Source organism: Alligator sinensis, unplaced genomic scaffold (genome assembly GCF_000455745.1).
Source record: "Alligator sinensis unplaced genomic scaffold, ASM45574v1 scaffold407_1, whole genome shotgun sequence".
NCBI classification, from domain to species: domain Eukaryota; kingdom Metazoa; phylum Chordata; order Crocodylia; family Alligatoridae; genus Alligator; species Alligator sinensis.
The window spans coordinates 140030-160241 of record NW_005842464.1 but is presented as its reverse complement, the minus strand read 5'-3'; the positions used below and the strand labels follow the sequence as shown (position 1 = coordinate 160241).

Genomic DNA, 20212 nt, shown 5'->3' with positions numbered 1-20212 from the left:
GACTTGCTAGAAGTCTGGAGTTTCCTAGAGCAGCTCTGTGTCTAGGGCTATTCCTAGGCTAGCTGAATTTCCTACTCATTTAATTCTTGTTTCGCTCTTTGAAGACGTGACATTTGTGACTCGTGCAATGCCTTGAACCACCTGCACATATAAATTGCAAAAAATAACTTAAATATATCCCAAGATCTTCTGCAGGAGTGCATGAGGGTTTTGCTACGAATGCTGAGGGCCAAGCAATTATTAATCAGTGGAGACTGACCAAATAGGCTTGTCCTTGTTCCAAGTCACAGTTATTTGAACAGTCTCTCTTTCTCCTGAAGAGATTGTAAGTAATGGGAAGGGTTAAAATTTAATTTAAGTGCTCACTATCTTGATTAGCTTGCTTCCTGAGTGCTCCAAATAGACTCTGGGTTTCCTGTTTGACTCACATGAGCAGATCTCCTGTTGAAACCACAGAGCAAGCGAGCAAGTGTGCAAACCAGGAGTTAGTTGCTCAGCACTGTTTGGGCAGGACTTTGAGAAATGCACACATTTTATATCGACCAGAGCAAAAATGGGGCAGTCCACCTAGCACAATACCCTGTTTCTGGCAGTGCCGTGTACCAAAGTCTTGAAAGGAAGTTGCAGGAATCTCCGTAATGGAGCAGTCTGTCCATGGGGGAGACTTCTCAGTCACCTGGCTAAGTAGTGGTTGGCTTATGCATATATGAACTATCCTGCTTTAAGGTACATGTTTGCACACATTTATGCATGTTTCTATAACCTGAGGGTGTTCTTATGTATATGAACAACTGTTTCCCATCTTTCACACCTTAATTTTTTTGGGTTTTTTAACTCAATTATTACCAGTGTCTAATATACTGACATTCTCTGTCGGTATCATCAAAAACCTGTATCATCATCGTGGAGCCTGCCTGTGAAGTCTCATGCTGCTAGTACCAACATGTCCTTTGAGTTTCTAATTTCTGAGTTTCTAATTGCACTATAGATACAATTTTTAAATCACTGTAGGGGAAATCTACATTAGACATTACCTTGATAGGTCAGTGGATCTCAACCTGTTTTTCAAATCAGGGCATCCCCCTCCCCTCCATGAAGTGCCAGCTCTTGGTTTTTACTTTTTTTTTAACTACAGAAAAATAATAGAGCAAGCCTACTACTGCACATAGCTCAGAAAGACCACAGCAGGTCAGAACATCTCTGACTTTATGTTCCTTTTTTAAATATCTGGACTTAATCTTGTGAATCATGTTTGCACACGTAACTGTGGAAACATTTTGTGGCATCTCACAACACCCTTGAAAGATCTTTCGGCGCCCCAGGGTGCCACAGTGCCCTGGCTGAGAATCGCTGTGATTAAATGAAGAGGAGTTGATTCCAGAAGTAAAACTTAGTGGCTGCTCAAGTGCAAGCGCTTGTGATTCGTTGCATTTGGGAGAGAATAAAGTTCAAACTGCTAATATTACTATTTGGGGCTTTTAAAGGGTCAGTTTCACAAAATCGAAAGCACTGGGAAGAAACCATTTAAAGATAAAAATACGGATGATTGTTAGAAACTGCTTAAGAATATTTTGCTAGATCCCCAAAAATGCACAATTAACAGAGAACCCCACACTTGTTTAAAAAAATGCACCCAGGCTGAGGGAAAGTGAAAGCAGCTATCAAAATGTATAACAAACTGGAGCAGGAGGAAGCTGTTAGTTGTGACTATAAATCAGAAGACAAGAATTGCAGCTGATAGAAGAAACAAAAGGAAACAGGCTGGGTACCCATTTCTTCTATGGACAAAAAGGAGTTCATCAAGTACACTGGGAATTAAAGGAGCCATGACAGAGATGTACGTTGATCCATTCATAAGTGGAAACAGTAGACCCAGCAGTAATTTTGGAGAAAAAGCAGAAGTATTCAGTAAATATTTCTAATCTGTGCTTGGGGGAAAGCCAGATGATATATTCATATCATATGATGGCAGTGGTGAAATACTTTCCATTCCAGCAGTAACTAAGGAGGATCATAAACAGGAAGTACTAAAGCTAGAGATTTTTAAAACAGTAGGCCCAGAAAACTTGTATCTGATTTTGTGCAGTTTTAGTCCTCACACCTCAGAAAAGATATAGAAGAACCAGAAAAAGTACAAAGAAAGGCAGCAAGGATCATTAAGAAATTGAGGGGCTTTCGTATGAGGAGAGAGGAAATAGGCTAAGATGTTTCAGCTTGGAAAAGATGCTTAAGGAGGGTCACAGTAAAGGTTTACAGCATATTAAGCAGTGCAGTAAAGAGGTGTTGCTTATTTATGATTTTACACAATACTAGAACCACAGGATATACGATGCAACTATTATGTAATAGGTCGTAGAGCAGGGGTGGGCAAAATACGGCCTGCAGGCTGGATCCAGCCCGCCAGTTGATTGTATCCGGCCCATGGCTGCCTGCATGGCGTTGTGCATGGGGCCGAGCCCCACCCCGAGCAGCCTGCGCCCTGCTCCCCTCCGCACCCAAGCCCCAGCCCCGGCCCCGGCCAGTGCGCACAGCTTCCCCGCGGGGCTGTTCCTGCTGCTGCTGCTGTAGCTGCCCGGGTGCTGCTCAGCTCGCCCTGCCTCCAGCTGGTCCTCCTCCTGTCCCACCAGCCAGCACGGAGAAGCGGCGGTGGCCGTGGGGGCCACCGCCCCCAGATACCGCATGCCCAGCCAGGTTGGGGGCGGGGGAGGAAGCTGCAGCTGGGGGCCCCAGCATGCAGGGCTTCAGCTCCCACTCCAGTTCCTGGCTGCCTTCCACTTACTCTGCCTGCCTGGCAGGATGAGCCGCCACCGGCAGGCGGCCAAGTGGGCGGAAGGCACCGGGAGCTGGAGGCTCGCACGCTGGGGCAGGAGCTTCCCCCCTGCCTGGCTGAGCATGTGGTGCCCAGCACGTGCCCCCATGGCCACCGCTGCTTCCCCACACTACCTGCTGCATGGAGACGCGCAGCAGGGACACGAGGAGGAGGCAGAAGCGGGGGAGACGGGAGTGGGGGAGCCGAGTAGTACCCAGATGGCTGCCAGGAATCTGCGTGCTGCCCGGGGCGGAGGTGGTAGCATTGGTGGCTGCAAGACTCAGCGCATGCTGCCCCGGGCGGGAGCGGGCAGGCCACAGCCCCATGCAGAGCGCTGCGGGGGCAGCTCTTGCCTAGATAAGGGGGGAGCAGACCCCACTGGCACTGCACTGCCTGAGTGAGTTCTGCTGCATGTACTCTCTGTCCTTGTGTGTGCAGCCCTCAACAGCTCACCAACACTTGTTAAGTGGCCTGCCAGCCCAAATACTTGCCCAGCCCTGTTGTAGAGGCAGGCAGGTTAATGCAGTTCAAAAGGGGATTGGGCCAGTTCTTGGAGGAAAGGCCCATTAGTAGTACTGGATGTGGTAGAGGGGAGGGGGCAGCCTCTGAATAGGAACCTCCTAAATCTAACTGTTGGAAGCTGCACTGGGAGAGGAACCGGGGGTTGGACAAGTCGACATGCCCTGTTCACCCCCATGTGCCCCACCCCAGCATCAGCTCCCCGCTGCTGAGAGGTGTTGTCCTGGGCCTGATGGACCCATGGTCTGACCCAATAAATGGCAGTTTACACAGATTCACAGAAGTTTAGGACTGGAAAGGACCCCATGAGATCATTGGGTCCAGCCCCCCTGCTCTGGGGTCAAATAACTCAGCAAGGTGTACGTCCAGTCTCCTTTTGACGCTCTCCAGGGCAGGTGCCTGCGCCACCCCGCTGGGAGTCTGTTCCAGAGCCTGGTCACATGAACTGTGAAGACATTTTTCCTTATATTCAGTCTGAAACTTTCTAGGAGTTTATGACCGCTGCCCCTGGTTTTCCCCTGGGGCGCTTTGGTGAATAGTTGTTCACCTAGCCCCGATGCTCTCCCCTGATAGATTTGTAAGCTGCCACCAAATCCCCCCAAAGTCTTCTCTTTTCTAGGCTAAACAGTCCCATATCTGTCAGCCTTTCCTCATGTGGCTTGCTCTTCAGGCCTCTGATCATATGCGTGGCTCTTCTCTGGACTCTCTCTCACTTCTCCACATCCTTCTTGAAGCGCAGCGCCCAGAACTGGATGCAGTACTCCAGCTGTGGCCTTGCTGATGCCGAGGAGAGCAGGAGAAAAACTTCCTTAGTTTTGTTGGAGATGCATGCCAGCGTATTGTTTGCTCTGCTAACTGTAGCATCGCACTGGTGGCTCATATTCATTTTACGGTCAATTGTGATCCCCAGGTTCCTTTCGGACGTGATGCTAGGTAGCGTGGCACCACTGAGCCTGTAAGTTTGTTGTGGATTTTTCCTCCCCAGCGAGAACTTTACACTTCTCAGTGTTGGACAGCATCTGGTTCTGGTCCGCCCGTCTCACTCATCTGTCTAGGTCCGCCTGCATAGTCCGCCTACCCTGATGCGTGGCCACACTTCCCCAAAGCTTAGTGTCATCAGCGAACTTTGCCAGTGTGCTTTTCATCCCCACATCCAGATCACTGATGGTGTTGAAAAGCTCTGGTTCAAGTACCGAATCCTGGGGGACCCCACTGGCTACCTCCCGCCAGGTCGACATACAGGTTCTTGTCTTCTTATGGCAAGAGATGTCAGAAGATGGTTAGTTCTGATTTTCAGTGATTCTTACAGCATTGGAGAAGTCCAGATGACAAGTAGAAAGCAGATGTTGTGCCCATATTTCAAAAGGATAAAGAGAGGTGATCTGAGCAGTTATAGCAGGGGTGGGCAAAATGCGCCCCAGGGGCCAGATGCGGGCCGGCAGGCCATTCTATTCAGCCTGCGGGGCCCCTAAAAAATTTAGAAAATTAATATTTATCTGCCCTGGACTGCCTGTCATGGAGCCCTCAATGGCTTGCCAAAACTCAGGAAGCGGCCCTCTGCCCAAAATAATTGCCCACCCCTGAGTTATAGGCCTTTCATAGATGTCGGGTCGGAAGGGGCCTAAGTAGATCATCAAGTCCGACCCCCTGCCTGGGCAGGAGAAAACACTGGGCCCGTATGACCCCAGCCAGGTAACTGTCCAGCCTCCTCTTAAAGACCCCCAGGGTAGGAGCCAGCACCACTTCTCTTGGAAGTTGGTTCCAGGTCCTGGCCGCCCTGACTGTGAAGTCGCGCCTCCTGATATCTAGTCTGAATCTACTCTCAAACAACTTATGGCCGTTATTCCTTGTTACTCTGGGAGGTGCTCAGGGCAACAGGGTCTCACCCATTCCTCTCTGGTCCCCCCGGTAAGTTTGTAGATGGCCACCAGGTCCCCCCTCAGCCTTCTCTTGTGGAGGCTGAACAGGTTCAGGTCCCGTCGCCTCTCCTCGTAGGGCCTGCCCTGCTGCCCCTGACCATGCGGGTGGCCTCCTCTGGACCCTCTCCATGCTGCCCACATCCCTCCTGAAGTGCAGCGCTCAGACCTGGATGCAGTACTCCAACTGCGGCCTGACCAGTGTCGCATAGAGCGGGAGGATCACCTCCTTGGACCTGCTCGAGATGCATCTGTGGATGCACGACAAGGTGTGGTTGGCCTTCCCGACCACATCCTCATTGGCGGCCCATGTTCATTTTGTAATCAGTAATGACTCCAAGATCTCTTTCCGCCACCGTGCTCTCAAAAAGGGAGTTTCTTGACAAGGTGTGGTTGGCCTTCCCGACCACATCCTCATTGGCGGCCCATGTTCATTTTGTAATCAGTAATGACTCCAAGATCTCTTTCCGCCACCGTGCTCTCAAAAAGGGAGTTTCTTAGCTTATAAGTGTGCTGCTGGTTCCTGCTGCCCAGGTGCAGCACCCTGCACATGTCAGTATTGAATCCCATTCTATTCTCATTCGCCCACCCCTGTAACCTGTCCAGATCCAGCTGTATCCTGTCCCTCCCTTCTAGCGTGCCCACCTCGCTCCAGATCCTGGTGTCGTCAGTGAATTTGAACAGGCTGCTTTTCACCCCCTCGTCCAAGTCCCTGATAAAGAACTTGAACAGTATGAGCCCAAGGACCGAGCCCTGGGGGACCCCACTGCCCACCTCCCTCCAGGTCCAATATGGCCCGTCCACCACCACTCCCTGGGTGCGGCCCCCTAGCCAATTTGTCACCCATCTGGCTGTGTAGGCATCAATGCCACAGTCGCCTAGTTTATTGATGAGAATAGTGTGAGACAGTGTCAAAGGCCTTCCTGAAGTCCAGAAAGACTACATCCACCGCAACACCTGCGTCCAGTGATTTTGTGACGTGGTCGTAGAAGGCCGCCAGGTTGGTCTGACAGGACCTGCCCTTAATGAACCCACACTGGTTGCCCCGGAGCATCATCCCCGGTGCCAGTCCCTCCCAGATGTGCTCCTGGATAAGCTTATCAAAGAGCTTCCCCAGGATCAAAGTAAGGCTAACAAGCCTGTAGTTGCCCAGGTCCTCCCTCCTCCCTTTTTTGAAGATGGGGACCACACTGGCCCTCTTCCAGTCGTCCGGCACCTCGCCAGAGCACCACGAGTGCTCGTAAAGCCGTGCCAGGGGCCCCACAGTGACCCCTACCAATTCCCTCAGCACCCTGGGGCGGAGAGCGTCTGGACCTGCTGGTTTGAACACGTCCAGCCCCTCCAGAAGTTCTCTAACGCGGTCCTCCCCGACCCTGGGCCTGGCGGAGTCTCTCCTGAGTCCGTCCTGAATGTCGGTGGGGGAGTCCTGGTCCCTGCACAGAAAAATGGAGGCAAAGAAACTGTTAAAAACGTCTGCCTTTTCCTCTGGTGCAACCACCAGATTGCCAAGTGTATCCTGCAGGGGCCCCACGGTGCCCGGTGCCACCTTTTTGCTCCCTATGTATTTAAAAAAGGACTTTTTGTTGTCCTTGATCCTTGCCCTACTTCCGTCTCTGCCTTAGCTTTCCTAACAGTCCCCCTACAGACCCGAGCGCGATGGAGGTACACTCCTCTTCGGTGAGAGCCCCTCCCTTCCACTGGGTGCACGCCTCTTTTTTGGCGTTCCTGAATGCCTTTGGTGAGCCGGGGGGGGGCTTTTGAGCACTCTTGCCCACTTTGATTCTCATTGGGATTGTCACCCCTTGGGCTTGGAGGATCGTTTCCTTAAGGCACGGCCACTCATCTTGGACACCCAGTTCCCCTACCCTCCAGGACCCCGGTGCCTCTCTCACTAATCTCCTCAGCTCATTGAAGTTGGCCCTCCTGAAGTCAAAGGCTGCTGCCTTGCTGCTCACCTCAGCCTGGAGCTCCCGCACCTGCTCCTCCAGGGCCCGAAGCCGGGCACAGGAGGGACAGGCAAGGGACCCCCCCCGACCCCTCCTACCACCAGCCGCTGGGTCCCTGCCAGGCCACCCCCACGGACAGGGGGGCAGGGGGCCACCGACCCCGCCACGAGCTCCGTCTGGGCGGAGGCCCCAGAGGAGCCCAGCCCAGGCGGCGCCACCGGGGCGGGACCCCTAGCAGCTGCGCTCCGTGTCCGCACCATGTGCGCGGAGCTGTGCGTCTACTTCCCTCGTCTGTTGGAGGGCCCTGGTGGACCGCTGCTGCGCGAACGCCGGCACGCCCTTACAGAGCGCACCTGTTTGTGCACACTGTTCACGTGCGCGGCTCCGTCGGCTGAGCTAAATGGGACCGGGAGGGCTTCCCCTCCAGATCCGCCTCAGCTGCGCCGGCTCCCTCTGCCCTCTACCCACTCACCTTAGCGGGGTCAGCTGCTGCTGCCGCCGCCACCGCCGCCGGTGAGGAAAGGGGACGCGCGTGCGCCCAGCTCCCTCCTCACTCTGCTCCTGGCCTGGTATCTCGCACCGATCCCAGGCAACTGGAGAGGCTGACACGGGACTCTAGTTTAAAAGAAAGAAGGGGGAAAAAAAGCTTAATTTAATTGATACCAACTGTTACGGGTGTCAGTGTGGTATCAATCAGTATGCTATCAATAAGATCTGATCAAGCCAACTTGATTAATACCTGTCTTTTTGTACAAGTCTATTGATGAAGGTAAGAGCAGCTTTTATATTTTTTTTATTTTTGTGAGTCTCTTGACTTAACACCATTTCACATTTTGAGTTAGAAACTAGGCTAATCCAAAATTTGATACAGCATGCATTAAATTGATTAAAAATTACCTAACTGTCAAGTCTCGCATGGTATTGGTAATGGGTATTCTGGCTGGTCCCCTAAGCTTGGTTCTTGGCCATATACTTTTTAACATTTCTGTTAATGAGCTGGAATTAAAATCATTTTTAACAAAAAGTTGAATGATAGGGAGAGTGGCAAGTAGTGAAGAGGTCAGGTCACTGAGGCGGAGCCATCCAGCTTGCTTCAATACAAATGATAAAGCCACATGTGAAGACTTGCATGTAGGAAGAAATACAGGCCACGCTGCCAGGTTGGGGTACTCTGACTTGGGAAGCAGTGACTCTGAAAAGGACCTGAGGTGCGGGGGGAAGAACCTGAACTTCTTGCACACGTGCTATTACTGCAGCGGTTGTGGATATATGAAAAGGAATATTAAGCAGAACTGGATGTAATGGTTGGATGTGGAGTGTTTCTGGCCTCAGGCTAAAAATAAGCATGAGTCTGACAGCAAAAAAGCCTGACTTTGTAAGGATTGTGAAGGATTTTCCTTCATTGAATCAAGAGTGGGTGCATATCTAAAAGATATGAGGATTAGAGGAAAGTAGGGCTGGAGGAGACTTCACAGAGTCATCTAATCCAGACCCTGCTCAAGGCAGCACCATCCCAGCCAAGCATCTGTCCAGCCTGATCTTGAAAGCTTCCAGGGATGGAGATTTCACAACTTCTCCAGGTGCCTGTTTCAGTGCTTGACCACCCTCTTCATCTCCAACCTAAACTTCCTCTGCTGCCGCCGGAGCCCATTGCTTTCAGTCTTGTCCCTTGCGGCCGCAGAGCAACGCCCGTTTCTGTCCTCTCCGTGGGTGACTGGTGCCACCTTAGTCGGGGGGACACATGTCCGTGTCCCGTCCCCCCCGGGCAAAACTTACCAACCAGTGAGCGGCTGTGGCGCTCCCGGAAGTGGCCGCAGCCTACATCTGGCGCTCACGGGGCGGGGGGCCCGCCTGCCCTTCCCCCCCCCAATCACCTAAGCAGGGAGCACGGCCGGTCGGGGTGGACCGGCGCTCTCAGGGGGTGCACATGCACCCGCTACGCGTTGCCACTGATCCTCTCTATTATCATCCTTCAGCTGTTTAAAAGCTGCTATCAAATCCCCCCTGAGATGCTTCTTCTCCAGACTAAATAATCCTGGTTTTTCCAGCCTTTCCTCAGAAGTCATGCTTCCCAGGCCTCTAATCATTTTTGTTGCTCTCCACTGGACTCTTTGCAGTTGGTCCACATCCTTTTTGCAGGGCCCAAAACTGGACATAGGCCCCTAGTGCTGAATGGAGTGGAGTAGTCACTTCCCTTGGTTTTCAAGGGATGCTCTTGTTCGTGCAGCCTAGTACAATGCGGGCCGTTTTTGCCGTAAGAGCACGCTCTCAGCTCATTTTCAGTTTACGGGCCACCATAACTCCCCAGTCCTTTTCTGCAGAACTGGCATCCCGGCTCCAATCCGGCCCCGCTGTGTGGAGGGAGGGGGCATGGCCCAGCCCCAACCCGGCCCCGGGGGGCAAGAGGGTGCAGCCCGGCCCCAGGGGGAAAGGGAGTGTGGCCCAGTCCCATTCAGACGGGGAGGGTCCTGGCCTGGCCTCGTCCAGCAGTGGGGGTGGAGGGAGGGGACATGACCTGGCCCCAGCCTGCTGTGCGGGGTTTGAGAATTTGGCAGCGGGGAAGGGTGACTGCGTTTATTGCCACCTCTCCCCTGCCGCCAAATTTCTCGATCCGTGGGCAGATCTGCAGGCCCCGTTTGGCCTGCGGGCTGGAGGTTGAGCACCCCTGCTTTAGGGGTTTGACTTCTTCCTTAGTGGGGGCCAGCTGCGCTCGCCTTCTGGGAGGTGCCCCTATTTGTGAAGACTGAAATGAAAAATACTTCAGCCTCCTCTGCACCGGCTGTAACCAAACTGCCTTCTGCATTCTGTGGGGACCTGTGGTTTCTATGAGCTTTCTCTTCCTCTTGATGCATGTGTAAAATCCCTTTTTATTGCCTTTTAGGTCTCTTGCCAGTTGCATCTCAGATCATGCTGTGGCCTTCCTAATTTTCTTCCTGCATGCCTGTGCAATACTCTTCCATAGTTATATGACCAAGTTTTGACTTTTCAGTAAGATTCTTTTTTGACTTTCAGTTCACTGAAGAGATTGTTGTCTAGCCAGGTTGGCATCCGGTTGCACTTTCCATTCTTCTGTTGTACTGGGATAACAATATATGTTCAAGTGCAAACAGTAATTAATCCCAGAAAGTCCTATGGCAGCCCGCACAAGAGAGCTTTCGGTTCATAGGATCAACCCTACTTTTTCCCCGTGGGTCCTTTCAAACAAGCAACAGCAGAGATACTCCAACCCACTTCCATCTTCTCCTACTGGAGACTGCAAACATGCCTATCCCATCCCACCTGCGATGGTATGAAAGGCAGCTAATAGAGCCAACAGAATTGCTACTAGGCCTTTCATCTGTGGCAAGTTTAACTTTTCAGCTATGCTTGTGTGTGCGTGCGTACACAGTTTTAGGAATGTGTAACTAAAATGTGGCTACATATCGTACACTGGAAGTATCCAGGTTGCTGGTCCTCCAGGCTAATTCGGGGAAAAGACCTATGTACACACCTGCAAAATGAGTTTTGTCTGACTTCTGTCTCTCTGCAGCCTCCTGCAGTCACTGAGGGCTTTCATTTTTGCACAGTATGCAGCCATGATGAGTGGGTGCTCATCATGTGAAGAAACCATGTAACTTCCATTACTAGCAAAAAGCTGTTTCTATTGAAAATATTGTAATACTCAAGTGATGTCAGGTTGGGAAGGACTAGTGCATGTGCTTTCTTCACTGATCAGAAACTGTCCTCGTGTACCTGTGTTTCTAGGGATTTTAGCCATTGGGCTTATTAACGAAGCGCTAGATGAGGGAGACACCAAGAAGACCCTTCAGGCCTTACAGATCCCGGCAGCAAAACTGGAGGGCGTAACCCCAGAGGTGGCACAGCACTACCAGGACACGCTGCTACGAGCCAAGAGGGAGAAAGCCCAGGTGAGTGCTGAGACGTGTGTGTACAAGCATGTGCAGGCCAGCACAGTCCGTCGTGTGACTGTTTCAGCAGCACTGCTGAGGGCAGAGAAGTGTGCATGTGCTATAGGAGTTTGGGGCATGGTTGTGTTTACAGTGGGAACCATCTACATTAGAGAAACAGCAGTTTACAGCCACAAGCTGCATGTTTCTGAAAGCCTGTCAAGCTTGTCTCCCAAGCTTGTCTCCCAAGCTTGTCTCCAGTAAAGGACCACTTGCCTCCATAAACCAAGGAAGCCACTGGAGGGGACACGAGTGTATTAGATGATTGTTTGCAGCTTTGGTCCTTGCTGCAGTTCAGTCTGTAAGCAGTGTAAACCCCCTCCCTACCCCACAGTGGTCTGCGAGGCTATGCTGCAGTGGCCATTGGCTTCCACCGGGGAGCCAGCTTTTCACGTTTAGTATTCCATGGATTCTGTGCAAAATCACAGAAACCATCATTTTTCGTGGTAGTCTCGAAAACAGCGAAATTGTGATTTGAGTAGGTCTCTTGTGTATGAAAAGTGCAAGGTGGATTTGCCGTTTTTGAAATCCCATATTTTCATGGGTTCTTAGAAAAAGACCATGTGGGACAATTATGAATGTCAAGTCTGACCTCCGGCATAACGCGAGCAATAACATTTTGCCCAGTAGTTCCTGCATGTAGTCTGGTAATTTATGGCTGAACAAGAAAAGAGATCTGGTCTTGATTTAAATTTCTGCTACTGAGTGGATAGTTTAGCCGATCTCCTGGTGAACTGTTCTGGAGGTAACTACTCTCAATATAAAATATGAATAGCAAATGAAAAGCTTGCTTTTTGAAATGTCCAGCCAGAGGATTTTGTTCCGTTTTTCCCTGCTAGATTGAAGAGTCTTCTACTGTTAAATATTTTCTCCCTGTGGACGTCTATGTAGACGTGGATTAAATTTCCTCTTAGTTTATTTTTAATGAGCAGAATGGATTAAACTCCTTCAGTCTCAAGCAGGTTTTCTCACCCAATAAATCATTCTCGTTGCCTCCTCTGTGGGACTTATTTGAACAAGATCATATGCAGAGGAAATGCAGCCTCCTTACTGCAACTTATTTCCCTGTTTACATGTTTTTAAATATGCCTTTTCTCCAAGGCACTTTTAAAGAACATTTGATTGCTTGACTTTACGGCTTGAAAGGGAAGCTGTGCCAGAATCAAGGTTGCCTGTACAGCTTGGGTTCAGCTACCTTGAGCATGTGTAACTCGATCACATAGTCTTTTCACAGGACCCAGGCCTTGGTCAGGGCACAGGCTTGATGGTGCTTAGGACATGAATCCGAGTTGTGCAATGAAGGATGTGTGTGGAATCCAGGTCTGGAAGGAGCGTGAAGGTGGAACCCCTGCATGCAAGTGGAAGCGTCTCTCTAATTCATCCCTGCCCACTGCTTATCTGGCCTCTTCTCGGAAACTTCCAGTGAGGGCATCCCACCGCTCCCACAAGCAGGGCTTTCTGCTGCCTCAGGGCTCTGACAGCAAGGAAGCATTTCCTGAGATCTAATTCCACTTTGGTGCAGTTCGAAGCTATTGCCTCATGTCTCTCCCTCTGCAGCAAGGGAGAAAAGTTGTGCTTCCTTCCCTTTATGGGGCCCTTTCAGATGTTTGCAGATTGCTGTTATGTCCCTGCTTAATGACCTTTTGCAAGCTTAAACAACATTTCCTCATACAGCTTGCCTTCTAACCCCTTGATGATTTTGATCACCCATCTCTGGACCCTCTCTAACATCCCCATGTCCCCCTTAAAATGTGGGGCCCAGAGCTGCAGGCAGAACCGTAGATGAAGCCTAACTAATGCAAAGTGGAGTGATACTATATCCCCTCATGCATCTTATACCCAATAGTCCTGTTCTCCCATTGATGCCGCCCAAAATTGCATTTGCTGTGTGTGACTGCATCATATTGCTGACTCATTTTGAGCGTATGATTCAATGCGAGTCACCATTTGGTATTTGTGGTTTTGGTTGTTCTTCCCTAATCATAGCATCTGGCATTGTCTGCATTGAACTTCATCGCATTGTCTCTAGCCTAACTTTCCAGTGTATCAGGATCCTTCTGGAATATTTTCCTATCTGCCAGGGTGTTTTCAATCCTTCCCAATTTTGTGTCACCTGCAGATTTGCTCAGGAAACTCTATTCTGGCATCCAACTCATTAATAAATATGCTAAGCAGCACCAGGCCTAGGACAGACCTCTGTGGGACCCCACCACACTGATCCACTTATAATGACCTTGCTTGAGGGTATTGAGACAATTATCCGTCCACCTTGTAGTAATTTTATGTAGTCCACTTTCTCCAGTTTCCTTATGAGAGAGTCATGTGGGCCTTTATCAACACTCCTACTGAAGTCCAAGTACACTGTGTCCATTGCAGTCCCTTTACCCCCACCCAGCTAGTTACTTGGTCGGAGGAGATCGGTTTGGTTTGGCATGATTTGTTTTTTACAGGTCCATGCTAATTACTCGTGATCAGCCTTTCCTCCTCCAGATGCTTACTATTTGACTTCTTAATTTGCTTGTGTAACTTCCTGGGTAGTAAAGTCAGGCTGACCTGTCCGTCATTCCCTGAGTCCTCCTTTTTGCCTTTTTAGAGGGGTATTTTTTGACCTTTTCACAGTCCTTTGGAGCTTTCATAGATTCATAGATTTTAGGGTCGGGAGGGACCTCAATAGATCATCGAGTCCGACCTCCTGCATAGGCAGGAAAGAGGGCTGGGTCTAGACGACCCCAGCTAGATGCCTATCTAACCTCCTCTTGAAGACCCCTTTGTGCGTTTCTGTTGTGTCTTAAGGGAACTGATAATTCTGCATGCAGTGTGGGGTTAGGAAGCTGCTAATAAACAGCGCATGTGGCTGTCCATCGACTGTTAAGGGTAAGGAGAGCTACCAAATAGCTCCCTGTGCAGCAAGCACCATCCACCCAAGTCCCAAATGACAAAATTGCATGTGATTGTGTAATTGAAGACTGTATTAGAAATCATAGAAACATAGGGCTGGAAGGGACCTTCATCTCGCTAAATCCCCTGACTGAGGCAGGATCATCCCTATCCAAACCATCTCAGACAAATCCATTATCTAACCTATTAGCAAAACTACACAGTTGGCCCCAATACAACCCCAAGGCATAACACCCTAACCTGGCGCGCACAAAGCAGGGGGACCACAGCAGCCAACGTCCGGCTGCTGCAAAGGTTGTTAAAATGTGCTTGAGATGTCCAAAGAAGAGGCCGCGTTCCTGGCGGCAGAGGAAGGCAGTGCCTCCCCCCACCCAGTCCATACCAATTTGACCACGGGGTAAAATTCCTTCCTGACCCTAAAATGTGACTCCCTTGCAAGGGAGCCAGATTAATTCTGGCAGCTCCTGACTTTTGAGGGCCTAATTTTGCAAACTTAATATTCTTTTGCTTTAGGTTTTTAATGTCAAATATAATTATGGATGTAGGTGTACTTTGCATCTATAATAAAGAAAACGAAAGTTCAGAGAACCAGTAGTTCAGTACAGATTTTGGGAAGGAGCGATTAGGTAAAACGTGCTAGTAAAAGCTGCGTTCTGAGAGGCTCTCGTCTCTCAATCACGTTTTTGTTGTCCCTTAACTCAGCGGGGCCCTACCTTCTTGACGAGTGCTACAGATTAGTCCCCCCGCCCCTCTGAGTATCCCTCTGATCCCTTCCCCTTACCCAGTCTTCTGCTCCCTGCCTGACCGGACGTTCTGCTTTCTGCCCCCCCAGCCCTACACAGAGGCTGCCTGCCCCGCTTGGGTCACCCATGCAGCCATTAGCCACCTGGGTGGGTCTGACCTGATGCGTGTCCGGCTGATATTGCCAGAAGGAACCTGGTGTCCTTACTTGTCTGTAAAGACCCTGCTGTGCTTTGGGCACCAGCGAAATAACCAGGTGAAGTTAGGAAGAGGAAGCAGGTGTCGTGTCTTCTGGCTGGGGAAGGGGCAGGCATAGTTCGGTGTTGCTGTGTGCCTGCCTCGGGCAAGCCTTTCCTTCTCTCTTCTCCTTGGGAAGAGGGTGTTAGACTTACCTACCTGGTTTTGGTGACCTGAGGAGGAAGTTTTCATTTTGCCCACCTCAGAGGCTGTCATCACTTCATTATCAGAGGTTGAATTGGGTTTAGCAGCGGTTCTACACACATTCACACTGTGACATGGAGGTGACTGCCTGTTGTGCAAATTGCTCTTTACCGCAGAGTAACTTCCTTTGGAGAGGCCCCGAAAGGGTTAAACTGTCCCAGGAACCGATTGTGCTGAAGCATTTCCCTTTGCTGAGTCAGTGTGAAATAATGAGCTCTTTTTAGTGCAGGCGGGGAGCCGGTGCCAGGCTGGGCTGGTAACTGCAGTTGGGTGAAATTGCCTTTTTTAGGCATATGCTCAGCTTCAGGGCTCCTCCCAGCTGCGTTTGAAGTAATTTTAGAGATTGAGATAGCAGTCTGCGATGACGTATAGCAGGAAAGTGGTGAATGTCTTCAACTAGCCACGATGCCCTGGCCAGTAATGACTGTACTTGAGACTGAGTAGAAATGTGGTCACAAGACTCATGAGATGAGGGGCTGCAGGGTATGCGTGGCGCTGACTTCCAGGCGGCAAATAAGCGTGGGAGCGTGTAGGAGAGGAGTAGAAAGCAAGCTCTGTTCTCAGAGTAGAGCCGAAGCCATCGGTCCCCTCAGTGCACGTGCCCAAAGCCCTCTGGCGCTGCATTCGGGGGTGGGGGGTTTCCCTGAAGTCGTGCTGATAGTCTGGATTGATTCTTAGGAGAGGCTGAAATTTGAAGCTTATTTTCCTTTGGTTGCTTTTTACCAAATGGACTAGAAAAGCCCTCCTCTTCCTTCGCCTGGACGGCACCTCCCGTTTCCCTGAGACACGCTGGCTCTCAGCTGTATCTGCCCTTGGCAGATGTGCGTTTCATCTCGACAGCAACCTCAGTGTCTAGATCACTCAGCGTGGCCAGGTTTAAAGCTGTAGAATAAAACTGTGCTAAAAGGGAAAATTTGGAAGGTGTGTTAAGAAAAGTTCCTTGTGAAACTGGCCCTGAGACTCCCCTCCTGCCCACCCCCTTCCCAGAAGGGACTTCTTAATTCTGGGTGGTTGTGGGGCTCTTCATGCTGCGGCTGGGCCTTCCCTGTACTCTGCTTGCTGCACCAGCAAGGGCTTTTGGAGGAGGTGGGAGTGCTGGCTCTACTGTTGTTGGGTTTTTGTTTTTGAAAGCTAGCAACGGGAAGCAAATTATGGCTGGGGAGGGCTGCTTGGCAGCTGCTGGGTCATTGTTCCCTGTGAAGGTGCTTTGGCCCTTTGTTAAACCGTAGGCCCCTCTCAGTCTCCTGCGCATAAACGCAGCTGACTAGTCTTGTTCAAAGCTGAGCCAGAATGGGCATGGCATGGTAAATACCCCACATGTGCCAGCCTGTTAAAACAGGGTTCCCATGCATAGCAGAAACTTTGTTTAATTGCACTTCCAGCCAAAGAGAGTCTGACACTTTGGCCTCCTAGTATGGACAGGGTCAAACTTATTTGAACTTTGTTCACCCCTTGGTTGTATAGTCACAATTCATTTTCATGGTAATATGGGAAGAAATGTTCTATGGGAAGAACAGCATCGCAGCTTTCAACTAGAAGGTGCTGATTCAGTGGCTCAGCGCTCGTGTCTGTGGTCTCTGCTTATCCGAGCTATGCACAGCGTGTAGCTTTGTGGCTCTCCCACCTTCTGCAGGTTTCTTTGTGGAGGTGGCAAGAAGGGAGGATAGGAGAACTTGCCTGAGCTGTGGTTGTAGCAGCCTCTGCTGGTCACAGATGCACAAGAAATTTGAATTCTTGTGCGTCAGTGAAATGCAGAATATGTAAAGAAGAATGTGTCCTTTTCCCCTCTGTACATGAAAGGAAATACATGGATACTTGCCAACTGCACAGCTAACTTCACTAATCGTAGTCCCTTAGATGTGTAGCTGGAGACATTGTTTGTTTGTTCATTTATTCCATTTTTGCTTCAGGACACTCGGGATGAGACAGCTGTGCTTTGGCTGGATGAAATTCAGGATGGGATTCATCGGGCCAACAAGGACACGGAGGAGGCACAGAAATGTAAGTCATGCATTAATGTTTCAATTAATCTTCATCAAATAATGGGATCATAGAGAAGTGGGGCTGGAAGGGACTTCCAGAGGTCATCTAGGCCAACCCCGGTCTGAGGCAGAAATAGCCCTGTCCAAACCATCCTATACGATCCATAATCTAAACTCTACATAAGATTACGCTTGGCCCTGACACAACACAGAATTAACACCCTAACCTGCCACTGGTAACGCAGGAGAACCACGGCAGCCGATGTCCTGCTTCTATGAAATGTTGTCAGTATATGCTCAAGAGATCCAGGAAGAGGGCCATGCCCCCCTCACTACAGAGGAAGGCAAACGTGCCCAGTCCATACCAATCTGACCATGGGGTAAAATTCCTTCCTGACCCCAAATATGGCATCAGTTCCAACCCTGAGCGGCAGGCCAAGACCCTCTAGCCAGCAATCTCTGGCTTTGGTCCCAGGAGGAGCATTGGCACTCTCCAGTCAACATCCCCAACTTTGACTTAAGCCTTCCTCAGGCATTGGGTGTTGGCTAAAAAATACCCTGACACATGTAGCAGAAAGGCAGGGGGTGGGGATTAGTCCTTACACTACTTAAAGAACAGATGAAGTTCAGCATTGATAAATGTAAAGTGCTCCATCCGGGGACAAACAATCCCCATCATACTTATAGACTCGATGGTGCCAAACTGACTAGCAACATGACTAAAAGGGACCTGGGGTAATAATAGACCACAGTATGACCATGAGCCGGCAGCGCGATGCTGTAGCCAGCCGGGCAAACAATACGCTGGCAGGCATCAACCGATGCATCTCCAGCAAAACCAAGGAAGTGATTCTTCTGCTGTACTCAGCATTGGTGAGGCTGCAGCTGGAGGACTGCGTCCAGTTCTGGGTGCCGCACTTCAGCAAGGACTTGGAAAAGCTTTCAGAGTCCAGAGAAGGGCCACCCGTATGAACAGAGACTTGCACAGCAAGCCATACGAGGAAAGGCTGAGGGACCTGGGACTCTTCAGCCTGAAAAAGAAGGCTGAGAGGGCACTTGGTAGCAGCTTACTGCTATATCAGGGGAATATGTCAAGGGAGGGCACCTTTGGGGAAAACCAGGAGTAATGGCCACAGACTCCTGGAAGACCTTTTCAGGCTCAACTTCAGGAAAAACTTCTTCACGGTCAGGGTGTCCAGACTGTGTAATAAACTCTCTCCAGAGGTGGTGCGTCGCCTCCCCTGGAAATCTTCAAGAGGAGCCTGGACGGTTACGTTGCTGGGGTCGCCTGACCCCAGCTGTCTTTCCTGCTTAGTACAGGGGGCTGGACTCGGTGATTTTCCAGCCCCTGACAATCTGTGAAACAGGGCTGGTAGTCTCGGGGTGGCAGTAGAGACCCGTGGAAGAGTGCTGGACATGAAGCAAGTAGACTTAGGACAACTGTTATAGTGAGGATGGCCCTTCCGTTACTAACCAATTACTTAATATGTTCCCTTTTTCCTCATTATTCTCTGTCACCTTCTGGTTATATTCCAACACCCAGTCTTGTATCCATATCCACTGTAGCACATTGGAAAGGTATAGCCATTGGATATCTAGATCTCTTCCCTGAGGTTGCAGCTAATTCATTATTATCTGCATTATTAGCTGATCACCTTCACTATCCATTGCAAAGCTGGCAAGTCAGTCAGCATTACAGAAGTCCTTGACTGCAGGAAAGCTGACTTTGACAAGCTCAGGAGGCTCGTTGTCGAGGCCCTAAGGGACCACGACTCGACAGGAAGAGGAGTCCAAGAGAAGTGGTTGCTCCTCAAGGGAGCAATCCTGACAGCACAAGGGATGGCCATCCCATCTCGGAGGAAGGGTAGCAAAAGGGCACAGCAGCCCCCTTGGCTCAGCGGGGAACTTGAGGACCTCCTACACCTCAAGAGAGAGACTTATAAAGGGTGGAAGGTTGGAAGTACCACCCAGGAGGAGTACTGTACTCGCACTGGTCCGTACCTGCAGGGAGCGGATCAGGAAAGCCAAGGCTGCAACCGAGCTCCATCTGGCTTCACATATCAAGGATAACAAAAAGTCCTTTGTCAGATATGTAGGGAGTCAGAAAAGAAGCAAGGGTAACATTGGAACAGCTAATAACCGACACTCAGGAAGAGGCCAATCTGCTCAGTGGGTACTTCATGCCGGACTTTCATCAGTCCAGTGGGACCGCCCTGCTTAGCAAGATGCGGGACGGCCAGGGGGAGGGCGTATTTATACCCAGTATTGGTGTTGATCTAGTAAAGGATCACCTTGAGAGACTGGACACCTTCAAGTCAGCTGGTCCTGACAGATTGCACCCTAGGGTACTCAAGGAGCTGGCAGGTGTCATAGCCCAACCATTGGCAAAAATATTCGAAAATTTGTGGCACTCAGGTGAAGTACCTGAAGACTGGAAGAAGGGCAATGTGGTGCCCATCTTCAAGAAAGGGCAGAAAGTAGATCCCAGGAATTACAGGCCAGTCAGTTTGACCTCCATCCCCAGTAAGATTCTGGAGAAAATGATCAAGGAGACCCTTCTGGATAAGCTGGCTGAGGGTGGCATCCTGAGGTATAGCCAGCACGGGTTTGTCACGGGTAGGTCTTACCTGACCAATCTCATCTCCTATGACCAGGTGAAGTATCACGTGGACAAGGGAGAAGAGATTGATGTCATATACTTGGACTTTAAAAAAGCCTTTGATCTGGTGTCCCATGACCTCCTCATGGAAAAATTGGCCAGCTGTGGCCTCGGCTTCACCACAGTCCGATGGCTGGGAAACTGGCTCCGAGGTCGGACGCAAAGAGTAGTGGTCAATGGTAGTGAATCATCGTGGTGCATCCTCCGAGGCTCTGTCCTTGGACCGATTCTTTTTAACATCTTTATCAGTGATGTGGACATTGGTATCAGAAGTGCACTGGCTAAGTTCGCCGATGACACTAAACTTTGGGGCACAGCATCCACACCGGAGGACAGGCTAGTGATCCAGGCTGA

The 20212-nt window shown here is 50.3% G+C and overlaps 1 protein-coding gene across 2 annotated transcripts in view; it reads left to right on the top strand.

Moving 5' to 3' along the window:
* IQGAP1 (IQ motif containing GTPase activating protein 1) overlaps positions 1-20212 on the top strand; it is a 131690-nt gene that overhangs the window by 65286 nt on the left and 46192 nt on the right. For both annotated transcript variants that reach the window (XM_006030792.3, XM_025212460.1), the window contains 2 exons: positions 10935-11098; positions 17128-17218. In XM_006030792.3, coding sequence (XP_006030854.1) covers positions 10935-11098; positions 17128-17218 — 255 coding nt within the window. The remainder of the gene's footprint in view (positions 1-10934; positions 11099-17127; positions 17219-20212) is intronic.